Source organism: Stegastes partitus, unplaced genomic scaffold (genome assembly GCF_000690725.1).
Source record: "Stegastes partitus isolate 25-593 unplaced genomic scaffold, Stegastes_partitus-1.0.2 Scaffold1158, whole genome shotgun sequence".
Classification (NCBI taxonomy): Eukaryota; Metazoa; Chordata; class Actinopteri; family Pomacentridae; genus Stegastes; species Stegastes partitus.
In genome coordinates, this window is record NW_007578889.1 from 7,132 (window position 1) to 30,118 (window position 22,987).

At 41.7% G+C, this 22,987-nt stretch overlaps 2 protein-coding genes across 3 annotated transcripts in view; both read right to left on the reverse strand.

Annotated features, from left to right (window-relative positions):
- Nucleotides 1-15,378, reverse strand: part of LOC103368470 (dihydropyridine-sensitive L-type skeletal muscle calcium channel subunit alpha-1-like) — a 21,118-nt gene extending 5,740 nt beyond the window's left edge. Inside the window, 34 exon segments of the mRNA XM_008296867.1 lie at nucleotides 90-234; nucleotides 324-451; nucleotides 539-698; nucleotides 901-992; nucleotides 1,132-1,197; nucleotides 1,279-1,404; nucleotides 1,489-1,515; nucleotides 2,055-2,102; nucleotides 2,740-2,823; nucleotides 2,902-3,012; nucleotides 3,570-3,728; nucleotides 3,836-4,037; nucleotides 4,273-4,419; nucleotides 4,510-4,562; nucleotides 4,677-4,784; nucleotides 5,633-5,720; nucleotides 5,846-5,952; nucleotides 7,002-7,061; nucleotides 7,155-7,284; nucleotides 7,405-7,537; nucleotides 7,908-7,977; nucleotides 8,072-8,171; nucleotides 8,249-8,363; nucleotides 8,461-8,581; nucleotides 8,706-8,913; nucleotides 8,995-9,220; nucleotides 9,310-9,860; nucleotides 9,967-10,070; nucleotides 10,180-10,385; nucleotides 10,490-10,642; nucleotides 10,773-10,906; nucleotides 11,124-11,263; nucleotides 13,464-13,569; nucleotides 14,966-15,378. Of these exon segments, the coding sequence (XP_008295089.1) occupies nucleotides 90-234; nucleotides 324-451; nucleotides 539-698; nucleotides 901-992; nucleotides 1,132-1,197; nucleotides 1,279-1,404; nucleotides 1,489-1,515; nucleotides 2,055-2,102; nucleotides 2,740-2,823; nucleotides 2,902-3,012; nucleotides 3,570-3,728; nucleotides 3,836-4,037; nucleotides 4,273-4,419; nucleotides 4,510-4,562; nucleotides 4,677-4,784; nucleotides 5,633-5,720; nucleotides 5,846-5,952; nucleotides 7,002-7,061; nucleotides 7,155-7,284; nucleotides 7,405-7,537; nucleotides 7,908-7,977; nucleotides 8,072-8,171; nucleotides 8,249-8,363; nucleotides 8,461-8,581; nucleotides 8,706-8,913; nucleotides 8,995-9,220; nucleotides 9,310-9,860; nucleotides 9,967-10,070; nucleotides 10,180-10,385; nucleotides 10,490-10,642; nucleotides 10,773-10,906; nucleotides 11,124-11,263; nucleotides 13,464-13,569; nucleotides 14,966-15,150 (4,593 nt within the window). The 5' untranslated portion in view covers nucleotides 15,151-15,378.
- Nucleotides 15,379-16,363: 985 nt separating this feature from the next.
- Nucleotides 16,364-20,863, reverse strand: tmem9 (transmembrane protein 9). 2 transcript variants are annotated; one of them, XM_008296854.1, is made up of 6 exons: nucleotides 20,738-20,863; nucleotides 20,482-20,612; nucleotides 19,781-19,872; nucleotides 19,584-19,692; nucleotides 17,972-18,103; nucleotides 16,364-17,866 (listed from the first exon to the last, which is right to left on the reverse strand). In XM_008296854.1, the coding sequence occupies exons 2-6, from the start codon at nucleotides 20,572-20,574 to the stop codon at nucleotides 17,726-17,728; spliced, it is 567 nt and encodes a 188-aa protein (XP_008295076.1). In that variant the 5' UTR covers nucleotides 20,575-20,612; nucleotides 20,738-20,863; the 3' UTR covers nucleotides 16,364-17,725. The 2 variants fall into 2 exon arrangements, with proteins under 2 accessions (XP_008295076.1, XP_008295075.1); XM_008296853.1 differs by having other exon boundaries at nucleotides 16,364-17,872.
- Nucleotides 20,864-22,987: the final 2,124 nt, after the last annotated feature.

Genomic DNA, 22,987 nt, shown 5'->3' on the forward strand with positions numbered 1-22,987 from the left:
AGCTACGTCCATCTTTTATACAGTCTATGGTCTTTGTGTAGGATTTCGGATCATATGAGCTTCTACTAAATGCATTTCTGATGAGTTACGTACTGTAAATACAGGCACCACATGGTCTTTGCTTTACAGCTACGTACCTTACAAGCAGCACGATGAGGACAGAACTTGCCGAAGCCCAGTGGAGGCTGGATGCGTCGCAGCAGCGTCACCACATCCAGATGTTTGATTCTCCCCCTGTTAGATCGGAGAAATGTTTTACACTCACTTTACACTTGAGTGACACCCACTAAACTTGGACTTCATCCTCAAAGGTCAACACTCACGTGGCTTCAGGGTCATACTCAGCCCAGATCTTCTTAAACTCATCCAGATGATGTGGACCAAGAAGAGACCAATCACGCGTCAGGTAGTCAAAGTTGTCCATGATGACAGCTACAAACAGGTTGAGGATCTGGATTTAGGAAGGGGACAAAAAGGTGCTTATTAATACAAAATGTTTTGGAGGAAATCATATTTCTTCCGTTGAACTGCTTCTCACCAGGAAGGCACAGAGACAGTAGAAGCTGAGGAAATAGAAGACAGCAAAGTTGGACCCGCAGGTGTACTCTTCTCCTGGCAGGAAGTCGGATTTGGGGTCACACTTCTTCCCATACATTGAAGCCATCATGACCTCCTGCCAAGCCTCTCCAGTAGCACATCTGGATACGTAAACACACATCAAATGGTGAGATTTTGGTTCAATTTTAAACATTCAAACTCCAAGCAATTTCTGTTTTTTTTTTTTTTTTTGTCCTTTTCTTTTTTGTTCCTGCCACATTTTTACTGATATATTGTGTCATTTTGGAGATGCTTTAAAGCTGACATGACTTTCAAACCACAGCTCGTGGCCCTGAAACGTACCGGAATAACATCAGAACAGCCTGAGGGAATGTCTGGAAGTTGTTGTTGCGGTTGATTTGGGTGCCGTCCACTAAGGCTACTTTACCAAAGATCTGAAGGTTGTTGCAGTACAAGTCAAAATTAGTGTCATTCACCAGTGAGAGATACAGCGACTTGTCCTGATGACATTTAACTAGAAACATAAAGACAATCTACAATGTGTGACTTCATTATTAACATTAAAGACTGTACCTGCATCCCAATGACGGCGTAGATAAAGAAGAGCATCACAATGAGCAGCGCTACATGAGGGAGGGCCTGTGGACAGAAGACATTCAGGTCATGGAAAAGCGACAACTACGAAGGACAGCGGTGAGCGTAAATGAAATAAATGAAGACCTGGAAAGACTTGATGAAGGTCCACAGCAGATTACGGATGCCCTCTGAGCGGTTCAGCAGTTTGACCAGACGCATAACACGGAAGAGTCGGAAGAACGTGATGGAAACCGAGGCATTTTCAGAGGCCTGCGGACAAAAAGACGAAACAAACATTAAGCAAAGCATAAAAACGTGGCTGAGATCAAACGCTGGGAGAGTTTAGAGGCTTACCGCAATTGCTTGCATAGGATTCGTCTCCTGCACAAAGTAGACGAAGAGATTACAGGAGGCAGTTGCAGGAGTGGCATTTAATATAATAATATCATGAATAGTATTGATCAGCTGTTAAACATTATCAAGGTATGATTTAAGGGTTAATATTAGAATCAGTTTTCCACTTTGGATGAGTTGCACTCCTTCCTGGTCTGAGCAGCTGAACGGTTGCAACTTGTAACTCATGCGAAATAGACAAAGTACACACGCTTCATAGTCAAAATATTAACTGTTTTCAGTCAGTCAAGCTGTCACTAATACTTGCTGTGAATGTCTACATGGAGCTGACATGTAGCCCTGTTTGTACAAACAGTATGAGCCATACTGTAACACCATATAGCAAAACCCCTTGAGGTCTTATCTTACATTCGCGCTGTAAGATGAGACAGACAGTAGAAACGCAGATGTTTAACCAGCAGGTTGAGCAACACACGATTTATTACAGTCGTGCTATAGTTTAGTAGAGAACACGGTGCTCACACAGCAAGGCTCATGCAGCAGTGCAGTGCAGATCAGATATTTACAGCACAGCCATGGAGACAGTACAGTCCTCCACTGGAGGCCAGGGCAGTCTGTGGAGGATAGACAGATGAGGAGTGAGGTGCACAGAGGGGTTGATGGGGATGAGAGAAAAAAAAGTAGAGGAGGAACAGGAGAAAGATGTGACACAGAGCGTGGATGGAGAAAACTGAAACTGCGATAAGCTCGTGTTTGTGAATGAAAACGTGACGACAATGCAGTGCAACACTGTGATTGGCCAAAGAAAACACTGACATTGTGTAGCAGTATCACCAGGGAAATATCTACATGTGTAGCTGATATTGTGCTCTTTTAAAGTTCTCACACAACACATATAAGACATCAAAATAAAAAAAAAAATGGAAATAGAAAGCATAACAGGTAACAACAGGTTTTTGGAAATAGAAATGCATTTTAGGCTGCACAAGGTGCTGAGGAGGACGGGAGTGGAGCAGGTGTGGTGGAAATATACAACAACTGTACTGACCACGTCCTGTCAGATAGTTCTCCTGGCACCAAACAGCTGTTGGGCCACAAGTATAAGCTTCTGGATCAGATTGCTGAATAAATACATTCTGTCATTCAAAACGGAATCACGCTACTGCCTGGGAATGTGTCACTAAGACAGCGTAAGGGACTTTTCTACAGCACCTGCGATGAGAACGTGAAATCTGTGTCGTATGCACTCACATCGACTTCACTCAGGATGACATCAACAACGCTACCAATGACGATGATGAAGTCAAACACGTTCCAGGGGTCTCCAAAGTAGCCCTGCGCAAAGGGGTGACGCAGATTAGGAGATGAGACTCGGTGCATCAGCAGTAGAACAACAAACATTAGAGCGTTTACCCTCGCTTTGAAGGCCATGAGCTTGAGAATCATCTCCACGGTGAAGAGCACGGTGAAGATCAAGTTGAGAGTGTCCGACAGCTTGGTGACATGGTCGGACTGATTACAGTGCTGAAAATAAATTCATAATAATACGTTAGAACTGCTGATCTGACATAGTAGAATTACAGATCGTAGCTGTGGTGAAGATAACTATAAATAACTTGAAAAAATGACAATGAAAAATTAAAAGTATTCAGAAACTGGGATGAGCCTACGTTGAAAATAAATTCGGCCAACATTTTAACTTTAAGGATTAGATCTAATCAACTGCAACTTTGAAAGCAGGTGACTCAACTTGTAAGTCATTGCTTTCTGAAAACTGACATGCAATGTAAGATGTTGTAAATGAATCGATAAAGAAATCTGTAGCACATCTTTCATTTATGTGCATCTAATTTGCCCCCAAATTATTTATTTTGCGATATGCTGTAAAGTTATGTTCAAATGCTGTTCAAGTTTCATTAATTAAATGCTTCAATAAACCCTGAACCCCTGTGACTCAGCGCATGCAAAAAAAATCTCAGCAGCATCTGAAGATAGAGCAGAAAGACACTCAATATTGTCTGTTACGACCCTCGGCACAATCTCAGTGCTTTCAGGTTGCAACGTGACCTTGATTTACATACCTGCATCCCCAGACACAAGGTGTTGAGCATAATTAGGAAGAACATGAGGTACTCAAAGTAGCAGGAGGTGACAATGTACCAGACCCTGTACTGGTAGGGATTTTTAGGGATGTAGCACCTCAGAGGACGAGCCTTCAGAGCGTACTGCACACACTGACGCTGGTGTGTCAAAACAAAAAAGAATTAGTCATTCTACGCGACAGTAGCAGGTTGAATTTACCAGGAATGACTGCGCTCTCACTGTCATCAGCTTCATGTCAGTGTACCTGGTTCTTGTCCAGCTCACAGTTCTTATACTCCTGCTCGCCCTGCTCCTGGAAGGTGACTATGACAAAGCCCACAAAGATGTTCATCATGAAGAAAGCTATGAGGATGATGTAGACGATAAAGAAGATGGACACGTCGACGCGGTTGTTGAACACCGGACCCATATCTTCTTGGTCTGAATCTATGGCTCTGTACAAGAGCCTGGAAACAAATGGAGATATGATGAGAAAAGAGAGGAAATTGGCTGAACAAAGCCTAAAGATCAGAGATAAAAAATTTGGACAGATTCCAGGCGATGGAATTACTTCCAATACTAATATCCACCTAACCTGATATACTGACTTCTAACTCAATCACACAGATAGAATCAAAATAATTCAATCATAATCCTATTAAAAGATGCAATTTATCAAATCTAAATGTATTCTGTGCTCACTTTGGCCATCCCTCAAATGTGGAAACAGTGAATAGAGCCAACATCCCGTAGAGCACATTGTCAAAGTTGAAGTCGCTGTTGATCCATTCTCTTTTCGCCAGCACCGTGTCTTGGAGGGAATTTTCCATGTGCTTCATGAAGAATCCCCTGAGACCAGACATGATGAATAGTCACTCAAAAATAGCAATATGGTTTTGCTAAATGAAATCTATGATGTGCAAACGTTGTTTGGCTTACTGGCATTCCTCCCCAGTCACTTTGGATGGGTCTGTGCAGCTGTAGAATTTACCCTGAGAGGGAAAGGATTAGTGACGCATCTAATACACCAGCAGCAAAGCTTCTAGTCTGGAAATATGACCTTCACAGTATCACACGGCTATGAAGCCATATGTGAACAAACTTACCTTAAAGAGTTGGACACCGATACAGGCAAACATGAAGTTCAGCAGCATGGTGACCAGGACGATGTTGCCGATTGTTTTGATGGCCACAAACACGCACTGAACCACATGCTGTCAATTCAGATAAACAATAACCAATTAATGTCAAGTTTTGTATCTAAGTACACATTTGAGGTACTTGAGTATTTCCATTGCCAGATACTTTATATTTCTATTTCCATACATTTTAGAAGGTAATAATTTACTTTTTACAGCACTACATTTTTGTAATAGCTATAATTACTAGATACTACTATTATATATGTAAAAAAAAAAAAAAAAGAAAACAAAACAAAAACATTTAACAACATACTCCTGAATGTTTTTTTTTTTTACAAGTGTCTGTTTAGGACCCTTTGTCATATCCCAGACATCTATGTATCGTAGTCAGGACTGTAAAAGAGTGGTTTCCCTTATACATTTCTCAGCTAGCTTCCCCCAGATAATACTTTCAGGCCCAAAGAAGTGAAAGTATCCAACATTTTACCAAAATAAAGAATAAATTACAGAAAAGGTCTGTTTATCTTTTGACCCTTCAGACTGGGTCTGACCCCAAGGACGGCAACTACTGGACTTAAACTGCACCTCAAACTGAATTTGCTACAAGATACAACTGTAAAGTGAAAACTTAGAAACAAATAAATACATCAATATTAACAATCTAATAAAGCCATACACATCACTTACATATCAGTCATTTTTCTGTAGGATTTCTCTAAACTTTAGGTAGATATTACTAACGGCACTTTGGTGCTTTTTATCTGAGTAAGAATTTGAATGCACTGTTTTTACTTGAAGTGAATATCTTTCCCTTGGTTGTACTGCGACTTTTACTCAAGTAAAGAATCCAATGAATGAGATGAAGCATTACTCCCACCCAGAAATCTCCCTTGGGGAAAATATTAATGCATGTGTTGTACCTTCAACCCTTTGGCTCTGTTGATGGCTCTGAGAGGCCTCAGTACCCTCAACACCCTGAGAATCTTCACCACAGAAATGGCACTGGATCTGCAAACAACACATGACAAAAAGCAGTCTTGATATGCATGTCTCAAAGTTCAAAATAGTGCAATTAATAACAATGTGAATATTGTGTTATGTACTGATTTTGTGATTCTAAAATATAAACTCACTCCATTCCCATAGACAGGAGAGACACTGTGACCACAATCAGATCCAGGATGTTAAAAGAGTTACGGCAGAAAGAGCCCTCGTGCATGAATGCTCCGTACACGGTCATCTGTCAGTGAAATGCAGGACAGTTACACACAGGATAATAAATCAAAAATGTTAAACAGAGCTGCCACTTTTTCTCAAAGACAAATGCCACATGTTAGAGCTTGTTAAATGTGAGCGTCTGCTGATTTTCTACCTTATAAATGATTACATTGAATTTCTCTGGGCCTTGGGATGTTAGTTGGACAAAACAAAGACCTCAGCTCAGACTCCAGACTAATTCGGTTATTTAAGAAAATAATTGGTCGATAAATTGGTAATGACAAAAACTGTTCCTTATAGGCCTAATGTTGAAAATGTCTAAACTTATTCCTCCACAAATGTAAGAGCCAAGGTGTAGGTATGTGATCAGTGCTGTTTGTTTGTCGGTCCATCAGCAAGATTAGACAAAAACTGCATGGCCGCATTTTATGAAACTTGGCAAAGAGGTGCAGAGGGGTGGATGGGGAGAGAGGCAGGAACTTAATAGATATGCACATTCTCAAGGAAGATACAGTAAAGAGTCACATCAAGCCCTGTAGGGCAGGAAGGGGTTATTTTCAGTGAGAAAGATCTTCATATATGGAGATGGATTTTTAGGGGTTTACTCAATGACCAGAAAGGGACATAAAAATTGTGAGAAATGGCATTGGCCTCGGCAGCAGACATCTCTCTGAGTATCCTCGTCGTTTCTGTGAGTATTTACATTCAGATCAATAAATATCGGATTTGCAATTCAGCAGGACAATAGCTCCTGTCATTGTGAGTTAGGTTGTTGGCTCACCCAGCTTTATCCCATAACTGAAAATGTAGTCTTAGATCATCAATCTCAATGGAAAACATGCACGACCTGAAAGAAAAACTATCTCATGTTGATCCTAGATGCTTCTCTCTCATGTAAAACATTGTCGATATGATGAGGAAACATTTGAGTGACGATGAACAAGAATGCAGGTGTTTTATAGCACAAAGATGCCCTGTTTGAAAAGTATCATCAGGTCAAAAACATCAAAGAACCAAATCAGTGACCCCAAAAACAAAAATACGCAGCACATTACTCTCTGTTGAACGGACCTTCAGCACAATCTCAATGGTGAATACGGTTGTGAAGACAATGTCAGCGTAGGCCAAGATCTAAAAGAAGGGCACAGAGAAACAGGACTGTTATCAAATGCGGCCTTTTACAACAGTTACTGTCCAGTGAGTTGGGCTCGACCTGCTGGTCACCTGGTTTCTGTAGGACTTGGGATCAATGGGATCCTCAGCTGCCAGCGAGATAGAGGACAGCAGGATGAAGAGGAGGATTAAGTTGGTGAAGGACGAAGCATTGATGATCTTGTAGCACAGCTTACGGAACCTGTAGAAAAGTTCGTAGCCAAATGTAAGCACACGCAGGCACAAGTGTTAGTTTGCATTATTTAGTATAATATATCTACTTCCAGGTTGTGCTTGTGCAGATTAACTGTCAGATTCCTACTTGTTCTGAGGGCCAAAAATGAAAAAGGAACTGGCTTCAGGCAATGGAACTGCTTCTTCCTTCAGCTGCAGGTCGGCCATCGGTCGGGGCCGAGGGCTGATGGGGATTTCAGGTTCTACTTCCTCATCATCACCTGTGATGCAGAAAAAAAAGCGCTCGAAATTCTACAGTGCAACGACATGCTCACTCACTGGAGGTACTGAAATAAAAACCTTAAGCAAAGAGGCAAGAAAAATCTCCCAGTGCTGAATCATGTGGAAGGCTTTATATGGTAGCCACCAGAGGGGTGTGAAAATAGCTTTAGACTCTGCTATAATCACAACTCAGGGAATCAGCTGAGTCTAATAGTGATGAGGGGTTACTATCCTTGTGCTGTAACATAGCCAAGACAGTGTAATGAATACAACCTCCTGGAATTAGTGACCTCCTTCTGCTACAACTACACCGCTGTGGGAGTTTGAGATGCAAGTAAAACAGTTGAAGATATATATATTTGTGTTTACCAGGGAAGTCAGCAGGTGGAAATGGATCTTTCACTTCATTGACATTGGACTCAAATTCATCGACTTTGAGCTACAAAATAAAGATATATGCGAATCACAAAAAGTTCTCGTGAATAAATCATTGTGACGACCGAACGTGATACGATGCTAGAAACAACACTAACCTTGGCTGTGGTGGGCATGTTCTCCATCTTGGCCCTCTGCTCTGCCAGTTTCTTAGCAATCCTCTCTCTCTCCTCATCAGTCTTCTCAGGCATTTTGGACCTAAAGGGCAAGAGGGGATAAAATTTAGCCATGCGTAGACAGAGCAGATTCCTCTCACCTGATATTCTTTGATTCACCTTAGTAGCTTCCTCCTCATTTTCTCTTCCGCCTTTTCTTTCTGAGCTGAAGTCAGACTCTCAGCCTCTGCCAGGTTGTCGACGGCGATGGCCAAGAAGACGTTGAGGAGGATGTCTGGTTGCATTGAGCTCAGGAAAACAAGAAGCTTGGTTGTTATTTTATTGCCATTCATGCAGTTTTTCTATCCACGATAAGTGTGCATGAAGGATACAGTTTCCACAAACAAAGAGGACAATAAAGTAGATGGAGACCAGGATGCCAGGGATCACAGGCCCTCCATAGGCCATAATGCCATTATACATGATGCTGGTCCAGTCCTCTCCTGTGAGGATCTGAGAGACAGGTAAGGGTTAAAAAGCAACCATTTAAACTTTTGATTATAAAAATCAGGTTTAACAAAATCAGATCGGTCATCGTTAAGAGTTTAAAGCGTTTGCCAAAAGTGTGCAGCCTCACCTGAAACACACTGATCAGGGCCTGAGGGAAGTTGTCAAAGTTACTGCGTCTGGCTCGGTGGTCGGTGAAGTTGAATTTCCCTCCAAACACCTGCATGCCCAGGAGTGAGAAGATGACGATGAAGAGGAAGAGGAGGAGGAGCAGGGAGGCAATGGAGCGAACAGAGTTGAGGAGGGAGGCCACAAGGTTACTTAGAGACTTCCAGTATCTAAAAAACAGTGGACCGGGAGTTAAGAGCAACAAAACTCCACTATCGTCATGTAAACTGTTGTCACATGACTAAACTTACTTGGTGACTTTGAGAATCCTCAGCAGTCGGATGCACCTCAGTACTGAGAAACCCAGAGGAGTCACAGCCCCTGCAGACAGCATGATCATCTCCAGGATGCCGCAGAGCACCACAAAGAAGTCGAAACGGTTAAACAGAGACATGAAGTACGCTCTGGGTCCCAGTGCATACATCTTCACAAACATCTCGATGACAAACAGCACCAGTAGCACACGACTGGCCACATCTGTTGAAGTGACAGAGGAGACAGACAAATGAATAAATTTATGCAAAAAAAAAAAATCTTTATGTATAACTGTGTGGTTGACCACCAACCTTGCAGGGAGGTCAGGGACTCAGACTGGTGGTGGTGCTCTGTGGCTATGGTCAGAGTGTTGAAGAACACGAGGATCATCACCGCCCAGTAGAAGCTATTGGTTTTCACATACACCAGGCACTTCATCCTGAAGAAACGGTTCCAGCGGCGAGCCAGGCGGCTAAACATGAAAACAACCCTGGCTTACAAGCTGCCATGGACATTACACACCAGCATTTATACATTTACAGAACAGCAGACTCACTAGTAGTAGACAATTCGACTCTTGCCTTCCAGGTCATACAGGCTGTCTGTGTCTGAATCTCCACTGGTCAAAGGCAGGAGACCTGACAAGGGAATAACAGCTGTAAGTTGACAGTGTCTCTACGTGGGGTGGGAGATGAGGTGGTTAATATAGAGCGGACCTTTGCCCTCTCTGTCGGCATCCAGGACTTCAGCGTGAGTGATCCACTCCATGTAGCCATGAAGGTCCTCATCCAGCTGCTGACGCTCTCGTAGCTTCTGGTACTCTCCACGTGACCTGGCCTTCTCTCGCTCTTTGGTGAACTCTCTGTGTTGAACAACATATACACATGTGATTATCTGATTTCTTGATTGATTATGTGAGGAAGCAACATGAACTCAACAGAGAGTAGAAAGAAAAACAGCCGTCTTACCCACTGAGCACGCCCAGAACCAGATTAAGCACAAAAAAGGAGCCCAACAGAATGAGAGGAACAAAATAGAGCCAAGGCCATTCATTTCCTATGGCATCATTAAGCTGAAAGCAAGAAAGAAAACAATGAATTCTGCTTTATGCATTTCACAATTAACACCTAACGTGTAGGCTAACGTGGAGATGTTGGTGCAATACAGAAGCAGCTACTGACCCAGTAGAGCACTTTGGTCCATCCCTCCATGGTGATACACTGGTATACAGTAAGCATGGCAAAGCCGATGTTATCAAAGTGGGTGATGCCATTGTTGGGACCTTCCCATCCAGGCCGACACTCAGAACCATTGATGATGCAGCGGCGTCCATTACCAGCCTGAGCGCAGGGAGCCGGCAGCTCAGCCTCTGCTGTGGCATAGATATCTGCAGGTCCACAGAGAAGAGATAAATAATCCATAGCCCTTAATATAACCCTTAATATAAAAGCCAAAGTGCAAGAGTATCTGGCTGTGTCCTTCTATACATACTTGTGTCAGTGTAATAGCAGGTCTTATGCATTTTGCACTTAAACAGCTCCAGTCCCATGATGGCATAGATAGTGACCAGTAAGAAGACCAGCAAGGCGATGTGCAGCAGAGGCAGCATGGCTTTGAGGATGGAGTTCATCACCACCTGTAGGCCTGAAATTGAGCAGAAAAGCTAAACATACAAGATCTCAGTACTGTTCACATATCAAGTGCATGGAGTAGATAAAACATTCTAACACTGGATCAGGGTCTTTGTGCAGAATGTGTGGATTAAAGCTCTTACTGGGGACTCCAGAAACAAGGCGAAGGGGCCGCAGGACTCTGAAGGCTCTCAGCGCCTTCATGTCAAACCCTCCACCCTTCTCCATTGGTACACCTGCTATCTTGTTTATGGTATCCAAAGCAAAGGTGAAGAGGCTGCAGGAAAAGATAGCACAGCCATGAGTGCCTACCCCTACAGACCTGCTGCTTTAATACAAAATAAGCGTTTCAAAACTGGCACTCAGCAGAAATATATTCCAGCTTTGATATGGAATTTTTAACTAATAAAACTGAAGTATTAGTGGCTGTTCGAATGGAAGCTGTTGCCCTTTGGCAACAGAGGTATCCACCTGCAGCTTAGATCTCATCTTACCCCATGAAGACGATGACAAAGTCCAATATGTTCCAGCAGTTCCGTAAATAGGCTCCTTCATGGAACACGAAACCATACGCTACTATCTTCAAGAAGCACTCCAGAGTGAAGATGACCAGGAAGATATACTCCAGACTCTCCTGCAGTAAACAAGGAAATTGCATTTTATAAAGGTCACACCAGTCACATTCAATTCTCCAATTGAATACTTAATGATTTGAGAAAATCCAACAAAGAGTAACTTAACACCAGCTTGAACGGTTTTGTTTTGCTGCTCTATGTGGCTGAGCAGCATCTGGCAGTGTTCCTGGATATACCTTCAAATACTGTATATACAGCAAGATGGGACGTTACACCACTGGAGGTCAGCAAAGACAAGATTTTCATGTTTGATTACCCTGTGAGGCATTTGTTTTAGGGGGAATAACCCAAGGTGATCAGCAAAAAAAGCTCCTGGTGTTAGATAAACATGCTGTCTTTTATGGGCTGTTTGCTAATTTTCATGCAAACCAATCTCATGAAGTTTAAACAGAGAGGCTCAGGAGACACACAGTGATTGATGAGAGAATTTACGTCACAATGTAATTAGTCAGAGATGTCATTCTAATATAAAGCAAACTGTTTGCAGCAGATTTAAAAGCCTTTGGTCAGCGACAGCAAACAGACAAAGGATGGATGAATAAAAGTGTCTATTTTCAAACTGTCTCTGTATTTTCTTGATTTTAGCATCAGCATCAACACACAGAACTGAGCACGAATCAGGCTGTTGGATCTGAATGCAGATAATTTAGGACAACAGGCTAATATGTAACAACAGTATGATAGAGCTCCAAGGGAATCCAGCCACAATTATTGACGTAATCTGAGGCGTACTGTAAATGATATATGAAATGTTCTTTCTTTCCCTTTGAGTCTTTTAAACAGATCAGATCAATAATCTTTAGCTGAGCCTCCCAGCAGCGCTCCCCAGGCCCCTAATCAATTAGAACCTCCAAGGCCGACCTCGCAGCCACTAACAAGAACACATACGTTTCTAGACCCAAAGTCACCCGACTTCAATGAATTACAGCAACAGGGACAGGTTGCACTCGTAGGTTGCAGTGTGTTAATACTCATAATATTTTCTGAGTTGTGGTTTCATGAGGCAACATTTGTGGACTCTCCTGTGTCCACCTGCGTCAGCGGAGTGACGCCGCCCAGGCCGACCTACTTCTAGCAGCAATAAGGGGGTGAACCATCTCTTCTTACATTTTTCACCTCTGTGGAATGGCACCGTAAGAAGTTAGATGGACTTGGGACAAGGCTGGAAAGAGGGCCAAAGCAATGAAATTTGGGCACCTGATGAACTTGGCTAAGGGGGGAAGGTAAAATGAGTATATATCAACACTGACATAAGCTTTAACCTGGACTGTGTGGCATTTATTGACTAAATGCAGAACAGTCAGTGATGGCTGGCGTTAGGGGCTTTATATTGACATTTTTGATGAATGTCAAAATTCTCAGAGACAGTGCAACATCCAATACATAGGCACAAATAAGATGAATGCACTGTGCAGCCTTTTTTTGCTCTCTATGCCATACTTACACACCTTGATCACCCTTTTAGCCTCTGACCTGTAATACACTACCCTCACAGCACTATGATGCTGAAATATAATATTTTTTGGACGCATATCAGCAGCAACCAGGGGTCAAACATCCGCCATCGACTTGTTTACACTACTTTAAAATGAGACACTGTGAATCGGTCATGCAACCCTTTGCTACTACAGTTTTTCTGCTAGAACACATAAAAAATGATTGCATAATATTGTGGTGAAAATAAAGCTTCTGCACTACACTGGAAATTCTGCAGACATCATATCCTGCATATTGGTAGGTAATTCTCATACTTTTGCATGACTGTCTTCTTTAAAGGCCAGTTTGAGATTAGAGAAGGATATAAAAAACAAAACAACAGGGATAAACAAATTGCCTGATGACACGTTACTTTGCAGACACAGATGAGACTCCCAACAAAGCACTGAGTTGTGTCTGGAGGCATTTAAATGGGGCTTGGCGCTCAGACTCAGGAACAGCTGAAACTCTTAGTCATGAAGTGTCTGACTTTACTGGCTCAAAGCTGTAGCTGTGTCAGTAAATTAATACGACTATATTAATTTGCTAAATCCAGCTACGCAGTCATCTACTGGTTGTAGTGAAATGCTGGTCCTTCCTAAACCAGAGGCCACAATTAAAAGATTATTTTCTCTATCTTGCATATTATGATAGATAAATATGAATTCATCCACCAGACCGCCGGGTTTCTCATTTAGTCTTGTTGTGTTCTCTTGTTCTTACCAAACTTGAGTTGGTGTTATTGCTGTCTTCTTCAGGCATCGGCAGGAACACAGCCAAAGCAACACAGTTCGCAAAGATGGTCAATAGGATGATGATTTCAAAGGTTCTGAATGGGGAAGCTCAGGATCCAAACAGTACATAACCAGGACTGATCACACAATAAATAATTAACAGTGACAATTAAAGGATGCGAAATACTTTAAAGACAGAATAAAAATCTTTATCTGTGTGAATCATTTTATGCTTTTTGTGATGCCACGTAACCAAACAAATCCAGCAGCTCTGTGAACGCTGATCAGTGTCTTTAAATGCTGCCTGAAACATCATCCCTAAAACAGCCCATCGGACGGCCGGCGAAACGGTCACAGTTAATGTAATCTAGTCTGCCGTGCTGCTTCATTCTCGTCCGTAGGGGGCTCTGCGAGAGAATTCCCCTGCCAGGTCAGCATCATGTCTCGCTGTGACGCCGTGGGACAGCTGCACAGCCCAAGAATATGACCAAACCATTTAAACACTCACTATTCATCAGTGGGGAAAAAAAAAATGTTTGGACATTCTCTTAAATATTTATTCAATCTGAAATCCAAGCACATTGATTGTTTTATTATTGTAAATATATTTAAAGAGGTTTAGTCAGTATTTCTACTCCTTTTTACAAGCCCTGTGTTGTCAACTCACATACCAATGTGATTAAACTGCTGCAGTAAACAGTCCATGACCTGGCTTAGCTTATGTACATAAATGTCAATTCAACTGTTTAACCCGACTATTTACACGGTCACGTTTTAAAATGCCAGTGTCATTGTCCAACATCAAGTTCATGTATCTGATTTAAGGTGCTGTGAGGATAAGGGTGCTGTCACTGCATAGATATGATCATCTCCTTCTATTCTGGATGGAAAATATGTACGATCCAGGAATGGACATCAGGCTAAAAGCAGGAAACCCCCTATAGGAGCCATAACTTCACTCAACAGCCTGAGATGTGTTTAGGCTGTTCTCACAGGCTGCCTGCATTTCGGAGCGACTATTTCCACATTAAATTTAAAAAAAAAAGAAGATCAGCGAGTCAGGACACTAAAGAGGTGATGTCTTGAATTGCTTCAGTCTGACAGATGTGAGTGGATGAGCTCAGACTGGCTCCAGGTGAAAATCTGACAGCTACAAACTTGACTTTGAAACAAGCCAGGAACAACAAAAGTCTTAACACGTCGGGGATCGTCTTAGCACAGATTTGAAATAGACTTAGTTGAGCATACTAACGACAGGTGAACAACATGGCTGATAATTCCCCACACTGCAGATAAATTATTTCTGTAAATCCTAGCTGTCAGTAGTCCACTGCATGCTACTTGGGTATCTTACATACTGTATATTTAAGAGCAAAGCCTATTTAAAGTACATATATTTCTAAGCCAATGTCTGCTTAATAGCACAAACACAATTGTCTGAGTAGTTTGTATAAAATAGGTGTGTGTGTGAACATAAGCTAAAAAGGATACTTCCACTCCACAATGTTGATGCAGGCCTTGCGGAAGGGGTTTTTGAGGTTGAAGAGGAAGAGGGATCTAGCGGGTCGAGGGTTTCCTCCCGTGGCCTGTAACTTCTTCAGCTTCTCCCTCTGCTTCCTTTTCAGCTCCTCTTCGTTCATGATGACCGGCTTGGCCGCATCTGCGTTGGCCGCCATCCTGATGCCTCCACCTGTGACCGGCTCCCAATCCCAGAAAAAATGTGACAACTCACTGTAAAATCCCAAACTCAGGTGCAGTGTAAGTCCCCTTTGCGAAGGCCTCTTGGTTCCAAAGCAGCCGATCCAGCGTGGGGTCCCCCGCCGCCCTTTCTCTCCCCTCTTGTCCCTTCTCCCTCTGACTCCGTGCCCCCCTCACACAGAGCCACAGGCCTCTCCTCCTGGCTGAGGGCCTCTGACAGAAAAAGCCCACCTCGGCAGGGGAGAAAACAGGAGCCCAGAGTGGCCGGAGGAGCAGTTGGCCCTGCTGTAGTTTAAATTTAGATTGTGAACCAGTAGCAGGCCATGCTTGGGGATGGTTACGAGGGAAGGGGGGTGGAAGGTGGAAGACGGGGGGTAGATGGGATCGAGAGGGGGTTGGGGGACGGGGCAGCAGAGGAAGATGAAAGCCTGGAGAAGGGGAGGGGGGGTCCTGCAGAAGAAGAATATCAACACCAGCTTGTACACTGTGAGACATTTCACGTCATTTCAACTTGCAAACGTTAAGTTCACCTGCTGCCTTGAAAACACTAATGAACTCAACTTGAAGACAATCTTTGTTTGAACTCAGCAAATCAAGTTTTAAACATGTTAGAGGTGACTGTTGAAAATTCTCCCAAAAGCTAAGCACCACTCCTAATCCATCCATTTTCTGTACACTAGGGTCGCGGGGGGGCTGGAGTCTGTCCCAGCTGACTTAGGGTGAAGACAGGAGACACCCTGGACAGGTAACCAGTCTATCACAGGGCTACACTTAGAGACAGACAACCAAGCACACTCACATTCACACCTACGGACAATTTAGAATCACCAATTAACCTCAACATGTTTTTGGACTGTGTGGGAGGAAGCTGGAGAACCCGGAGAGAACCCACGCTGCACGGGGAGAACACTCCAAACTCCACACAGAAAGCCCCCACCGGGACGCGAACCGGCAACCTTCTTGCTGCGAGGCAACAGTGCTAACCAGCTGTACCACCCTGCAGCCCACCAGTCCTAATCTGAAACTTAATTAGACGATATAGAAGAAGGCTACTTCTCACAGTGCAGCGCATGCAGAGGGGCCACATGCTGCGCTCTTTGTCATCCCCTATTGCAAACAGGGGAAAATCTGCAGTAACCAGAGGAGAAAGAAATTCCCAAACTTCAGGAGGAATGACCCAAAATCTTGCACTTGAGAGTTTTTTTTTTTTTTATTTCACATCAAGCTAAACATGGGCAGTGCAACGCCCCAGTTGGGCTGGAGATAAATATACATACAAAACACTGATAGCGGTGATATCAAACATTACTTAAATCAACCCATCATAAAAATAAAACACACATTAATGATAAACAAAAAAAATGACAGATAAATAAAATACAGCAGTTCACATTGTGCACGAGGTAACGTGAGTCAGTGTGTCTTTCTCTGTTGTATTAACAATTCTCCACCAGGGAGCTTCAGTAGCGGGATGCGAGGGGGGAATCCACTGACAGATAATGATGCACACGCGGGCTTCTTCACAGCCACCAGGCATCCTGATTCACACACTGAACCGCATTATCAGCAGCTTTACAGATTTGGGACATTCTCCTATGGCAGAGATTAGATTCATCCGAGGACGGTTTCAAAGCTCTGTTTAATGCCCCCCATTCCCCATTTCTCTCTTAGCGTGGAAAGTATGTCACATCAAACTGTGCTGCAAAATAGACGACAGAAATGTGGCCTTAAGTCTATGTTACGGAACAAACCCATTTCAAATCAGGTTTGACTGGTAAATAAAAGATTTAAATTCAACTACTTTTAAACATGTTATCTACCAAAAGTTCTTGGTAAACATCATCTGTTATGTTTTGTAAGCTTAAGAGACACATTTTCCTTTTGAGTTTAGGTGCAACACATTTTCCCACAAAAAGAGAGAGACAGAAAAAGGCACAGTTTGGGGAGATCTTGAAGCTATCAATGGCAAAGGTTGTTTTTTTTTTTTTTAAAGCCCAAATGACACTAAATAAAGCCAGGTTTATATAGCAACAAATTGTTAGCGCTAAACTAGGGCGTATGCAATGCCTGGCAATAGCATAGGCAGGGTACATGAACTTACCCTTTCTGAGGTTACTTTATAAATTACACTACAAGAAAAACTTTTTTTTTTATAACAAGTAGCTTAAAAATTATCATGAGGAAGCTTGAAAGCTATTCACAGCCACTGCAAAATACAATAAAAAAAAGTTCTTACTTAATAAGACATTCCAGATCCGTTGCTTTGCAAATTGCTGAAAATGATTGAGATGACCTTTAGCCATGAGGCAAAACATGCAGTTTTTCTTTGTTACAACTGCAACTCAGCTAAAGTTATTACAGACAGTCAATGAATAGATATTAAACATCTGCTTGTTACATCGGTGTGTTTGAATTCTTGTTGTGGAAACCCAAATTCTGGAGGTGAAGAGCAAAGACAAAGAGGTTTGTAAGAGTGCAGCTGGTGACAGTGTTGCAGCGCTGAGCCCAGGGAGGTTACCTACTCTAAACCCGCTTTGACGGCAGCCGGAGGGTTTAACTTAGCATCTTGTGGCGGTCGAACACGGTCTTGCGCTGCTCCTGAACCTGCTTCTTCCAGCGCTGCTGTGCTCCCTCGACCCTCTCCAGCACTGTGTTTCCTCGGGCCTGACTGTTGTCTGCCTGCGGACGCATCTCCTGGACCCGCAAACACAAAACCGCGAACATTCAAAGTGAAAAACTTCATACTCTGCCGAAATGAAACAAATGCATGAGCCGTGTTCGTTTCGTGTAAATGGGTACCTCAGAGTCCTCCTCGTTGTGCAGCGGCTGGGTGTAGGGGTCGTGTTTGCGGATGAGAGGATCAACCAGTAGCAGAAACAGCATGTAGAGCAGCAGGGCACCCACGACGGACAGGTAGATGATGATGGTTACCTGGGACGGTTAGTAAGAGTGAGAAAATTGGAAGTTATGATGCAGAATCAACTTCCAACAGCACAGTCGTCTGCTTGTTTCAACTGAACATTGCAATTTAATTTTACTGTCTATATTAAGGGTCGACAGTTTATCAGGATGTCATGACTTCCAGCATTTTTCCGATTATTGTTACTTTTTATGAGCGATTTTTGATTGAGTATTTTAAAATTTGCTACTCTGGCTCTGATGCAGTCGCCACTTTGTGATCTCCAGTAATGTAGCTTTTATATATTGTGACCACAATGGCCTAAAACGTCTACAGTTTCATTTCCTCCTGAGTGATGCCAGTAGAAGTGAATTTTATATCAGTTCTCTGTAAACATGGACACTGTTACACACTTCTTTCACAACTTCATTGTCTTTCGATCAAGCAGACAAACTAAAGAAGCTTCTTAATGTTTTAAATATTTAATATGTGTGTAAGGTTCCTTAACAAATTGTCCGTGCGCTAGCAGATAAACATTGTATATTTACTGCTGTCTGTCAGTGCCATTAGTCATCAGACTTGAATAAATGTGAGTCTTCCCGTCTCCTAAAACATTTGTCTTAATAAATCACGAGTCCTGCATTATTCTCAGTAAACCTCCTCAGCTGCTGCTCACTTTCATGACGAGCAGGTGAACAGCAGAAGTTGTGTAGTTCCTCCTAGTTCAGTAAATGCTATGCAAGCTTGGGATCAGACTCGCTGCAGTCGAGTAGCCACAACAGCATAAATCACCAGAACAGAAACCACCATCGCTATGGTTATGATCACGTTATCCAGCTCTGTGTTTCCGCTGCTAAACAACGTAATCATAACCATAGCAACTGTGGTCTTTGTTCCAGACATTGATATGTTTGCAGAACTCTGCTGTGAGAATGCAACAAACATGAACAGGGACTCTTTATTTCTTGTCTGTGACAGCAAGCACAGCACACAGAGCTTCAGTAGTTATGGAAGCATGTTACAGCTCACTAAAGTATCTTTTCTCGCCTTATAAGACGCACAAATACTTGTCTCACACAGTGGAAGACTCACAGTGAACCCACTCGTCTACAACACCGCCTTCATGACAGTGGATGTGCAGTCAGGCTGTGGGTGTGCGAACCGCACTTTGTAAAAACATATTTTATGTTGATTAAGTGAAATGATTAATACCACACTGTGAAAGTCCTGCAATCAAAATGTTACTTAAAGCAAAAGTACTGTGACTTTTGTAATAGAGCATCTTATAACATTAGATGATTATCATACATGTATAAACGTAAAGGCAGGATTTTACTGTTGCATCAACTCTAACCACCTTGAACCCCTTGGCCCTCAAGGAATCAAGAAGATTCAGAATCAATAAGCAGAAGCTGATCAGAATTGTTGAAATAGAGCTTTAGTTGTCAGATATACAATCACACAAAGACTGAATGAGATGTGCTGCCAAAACCCAAAGAAAACCAACGGTACCTTGATGGTGTTGCTGCTCCGTTCCTCATACTTGCACTCGCACAGCAGACAGTAAGCTTCCACGTCATGGCCAGGAACAGGCATGGGCTCCACCACATGGAGGCAGTTACTGGAAAACACATCAACAGAGACATTTAAAAACAAAAACAACATGAATGCGTTGGGACTGAAGGTACATGTCAAAGGGTTTTACTCACCAGTCTTTCTGGGAGACATTTCTGTTGTAGATGTGGCCGGTGATGTTTCTGTACGGCGGGCAGATGCACTTGCAGCGAACGTCCTCGAAACTCTGGAATGATCGAGAAAAGGAGGTCAAAGTGTCTCTAAACTTCTGTCAGCATCTTAAATGTGAAGTTTTGTTGTTTTCTTTCCTATGACACCATATTAAATATCTTCTAATTGACATTTTTGGACAGATTTTAGACTAAACAACTTATAGAAAAATCCAGGAAGTAATCACCAGATGATGGATAATGAAAACAATAATGGCTGCACCCTTAGTTTAGGGGTCGTTTTATGGTATTGTTTTGGAAGATCAGTGTGTCTCGTATCATTATTTAGACTGTAATGAGCATGATTTACAGATGGGTTTTACATATGAAATTTTAAAAAGAGAGAGATCTGTTTTGCAATAATATGGGGCTGATGAATAAAACCAAGTCATTTTGATGCATTAACAACACCTCAATCGCAATCTAGGTGCTCCAAGTGAAAGTGAAAAACCACATTTTATGAGTTAAATGGTCCTTTAAAGCCATTTGAACCAGTAAAACTAAATTGGTTATAATGCAGGACACAAAGCAGGTAAAATAATGCAGAGACAGGAAGATAACTGCTCAGTTTTCATGCAGATCATCTCTTTTGGGCTCAACAGCTGTGTGCAGCAGCAGGTTTTTACCTTCGCCTGTGTAAAAACAACAGCATCCAGCAGAAACACAGTCACTACTGCGGCTGCAGCGAACATCCAGGATCCTCCTCTGCTGGACAACATCGCCCCAAAAAACGGTCTGCAGGATTAACAGCGGAGCTCTGCGGAAACACAACAAGATGTAGCAGTTAGCTAGCAGCTAGCTAGCTAGCTAGCAGACAAACCAGCGGCTCAAACGTCACTGAGGAGACACTGCAGATGAATAAAGGCAGAAAGCGACACTCACGATGTAGCAGGAAGTCAAATATCTGGGTTTTGTTGTGCATTCAGGAGCAGCTACTCGGCGACTCTTCGCATTTAGAGGAAAGATCGCATGAATTGTGTCCTTCCTTATTCCGGAATGTCGTCACACACGAAGAAAGATGAAAAATGACACGACAGCGCCCCCATCTGGACAAACACACAGGAGACTGTAATCCTGACCTAGATGTTGTTTGTTTGTTTTTGACGTACTTTCTGCTTCTACTTTTTTTTACTTTTCAGTTAAACATTTTCTTGCTAGCAGCTAAAGTTACAGATTACTTTACGTATTCTGCACGAGGACGTCTCTGGTTGTCATAGTGACAGGAATAGGCAAACTACACTGACTGTTATTTGACAGATTTTTTTTAAATGTAGTTTTTAAAATACAAAAACTAACTAGTAAAATGAGAAAAAAAAGTATTAATTCACACATTAACTATAAATGTAAAATATATATAAAAATATATAGATTAGATTAGATTAGATTTGATATATATATAAAACAGGCCAAAACAGTACGTGTAACATGTAATTTACAAATGCTAATTTATTCTTGTGCAGCATTTAACTGTAAAATCACACAGCTTTTTATCAAATCAGCAAAAATGTGACTATTTTACAGGTATGTCATTAGTACTTTTTTTACTGGTTTGAAAATAATATGTACTTTTTTTTTAAACTATTGATTTTTCTGTATTTAGTCAAATCTAAAATTATTGACTGTAAAACAACCACAACAACAACAACAACAACAACAAACAATCCCCATTAAAATTCTGGAGTTTCATCAATCATATGTTTTTCTTTACACTATGTGACCATAAAACTACACAGCTCTACTTAAATCTGCTAAAATATCAGTATTTTACAGATAGTTGTTGTCATTTGAAAGACAAATTATGCACATTAAGGTTCAAAAATTGTAAAGTCTTTGTATGGTTCTGTATGTGGTTAATTCACTGAAAAGGGGTATTAATTAACATACTGTCGGAAAATGTAAAATAAATAAACAAAACAGAATAAAACTGGCCATAGTGTCTGCATCCAAAAAGAAGTATTTTTTACAAAGTAATTTGTTCTTTGACAATGTGTGAACATCAAATCACACTGTTTTATTGCACTAATAATTAGTTTTATAATGTTAGCAGTTTTTAATTTACACAATATTCCACTATTTCTCAATGTATAATTTTTTTTTTACACTGTCCTACACACTTAAATAGTCTAGAATTAAAGACTTGTATTTATTATAAATGTATTATTTTATCTTGTGTTATTACCTCATACTTAATCTAGTATCATACTGAGGGCCAAATAACTCATCTGAAACACTGTGATACTGAAGACTCCCAGTTTAGAAGCGATGTCTCATTCAGCCCTAAAAAACATGACAACCTGTATTCTCTGTAATACTGCCTCGCTGCAGTTAAAGATCGGATGACTCACCACCCTACATGTGAACACAGGTAAGCCGGAAGTCCTGGTTGTTAGTCCTGTATTGAAGCTAACAGTTCTGGCACTATCACTCCCCACCTTAGACCAGAAATGTTAAAGTTGTTTTTGATCGTAACCTCAACTTCAATCAGCACATCAAGACTCTGGTTTACTCCTGTCATCCAAAAATATGAAATATTGCCAAGGTCAAACCAATGCTCCCTCAAAACATTGCTGAATAACATATCCACTCATTCATTTTCCCCTTACCCAGACTTCTTCAACTTATTATTTACTCACCTTAACGATGCAGCAACTGTACAGTCAATTCAAAACTCAGCAGCAAGATTATTCACCAACACTATATACAGGGAACAAAACACTGGCTCCTCATTTGTTTCAGGATTCTGTTTAGGATTTTCTTAGCAGAGTAACCTCTGATTTTGGAAATCCTGGATCAGAGAATCAGCTGCTGTTAACAAGGTCTAGGAGGCTCATGCTTTTATGGTTTTAGTCCCAAAACCCTGGAACAAAGTCCTCTGACTGTCAAATGAGTGCCGTCATTGCATCAGTACAAAAAAGCCACCTGTACCGACTGGCATTTATATAATATCTTATGTATTTGGTAATACTTTATTATTGCCCTTCAAATATTTTACTGTCTTTACGACTGTTTTATTGTCTTTTGTCACTGATTTATTGTTACTTTAAAAGTTTTGTCTATTTGAATGTTTCAAAGCATCTTGCAACTCCGATTTGGAAAACTGCTTGAAAATAAATTTGGTTTCTAAACATTATT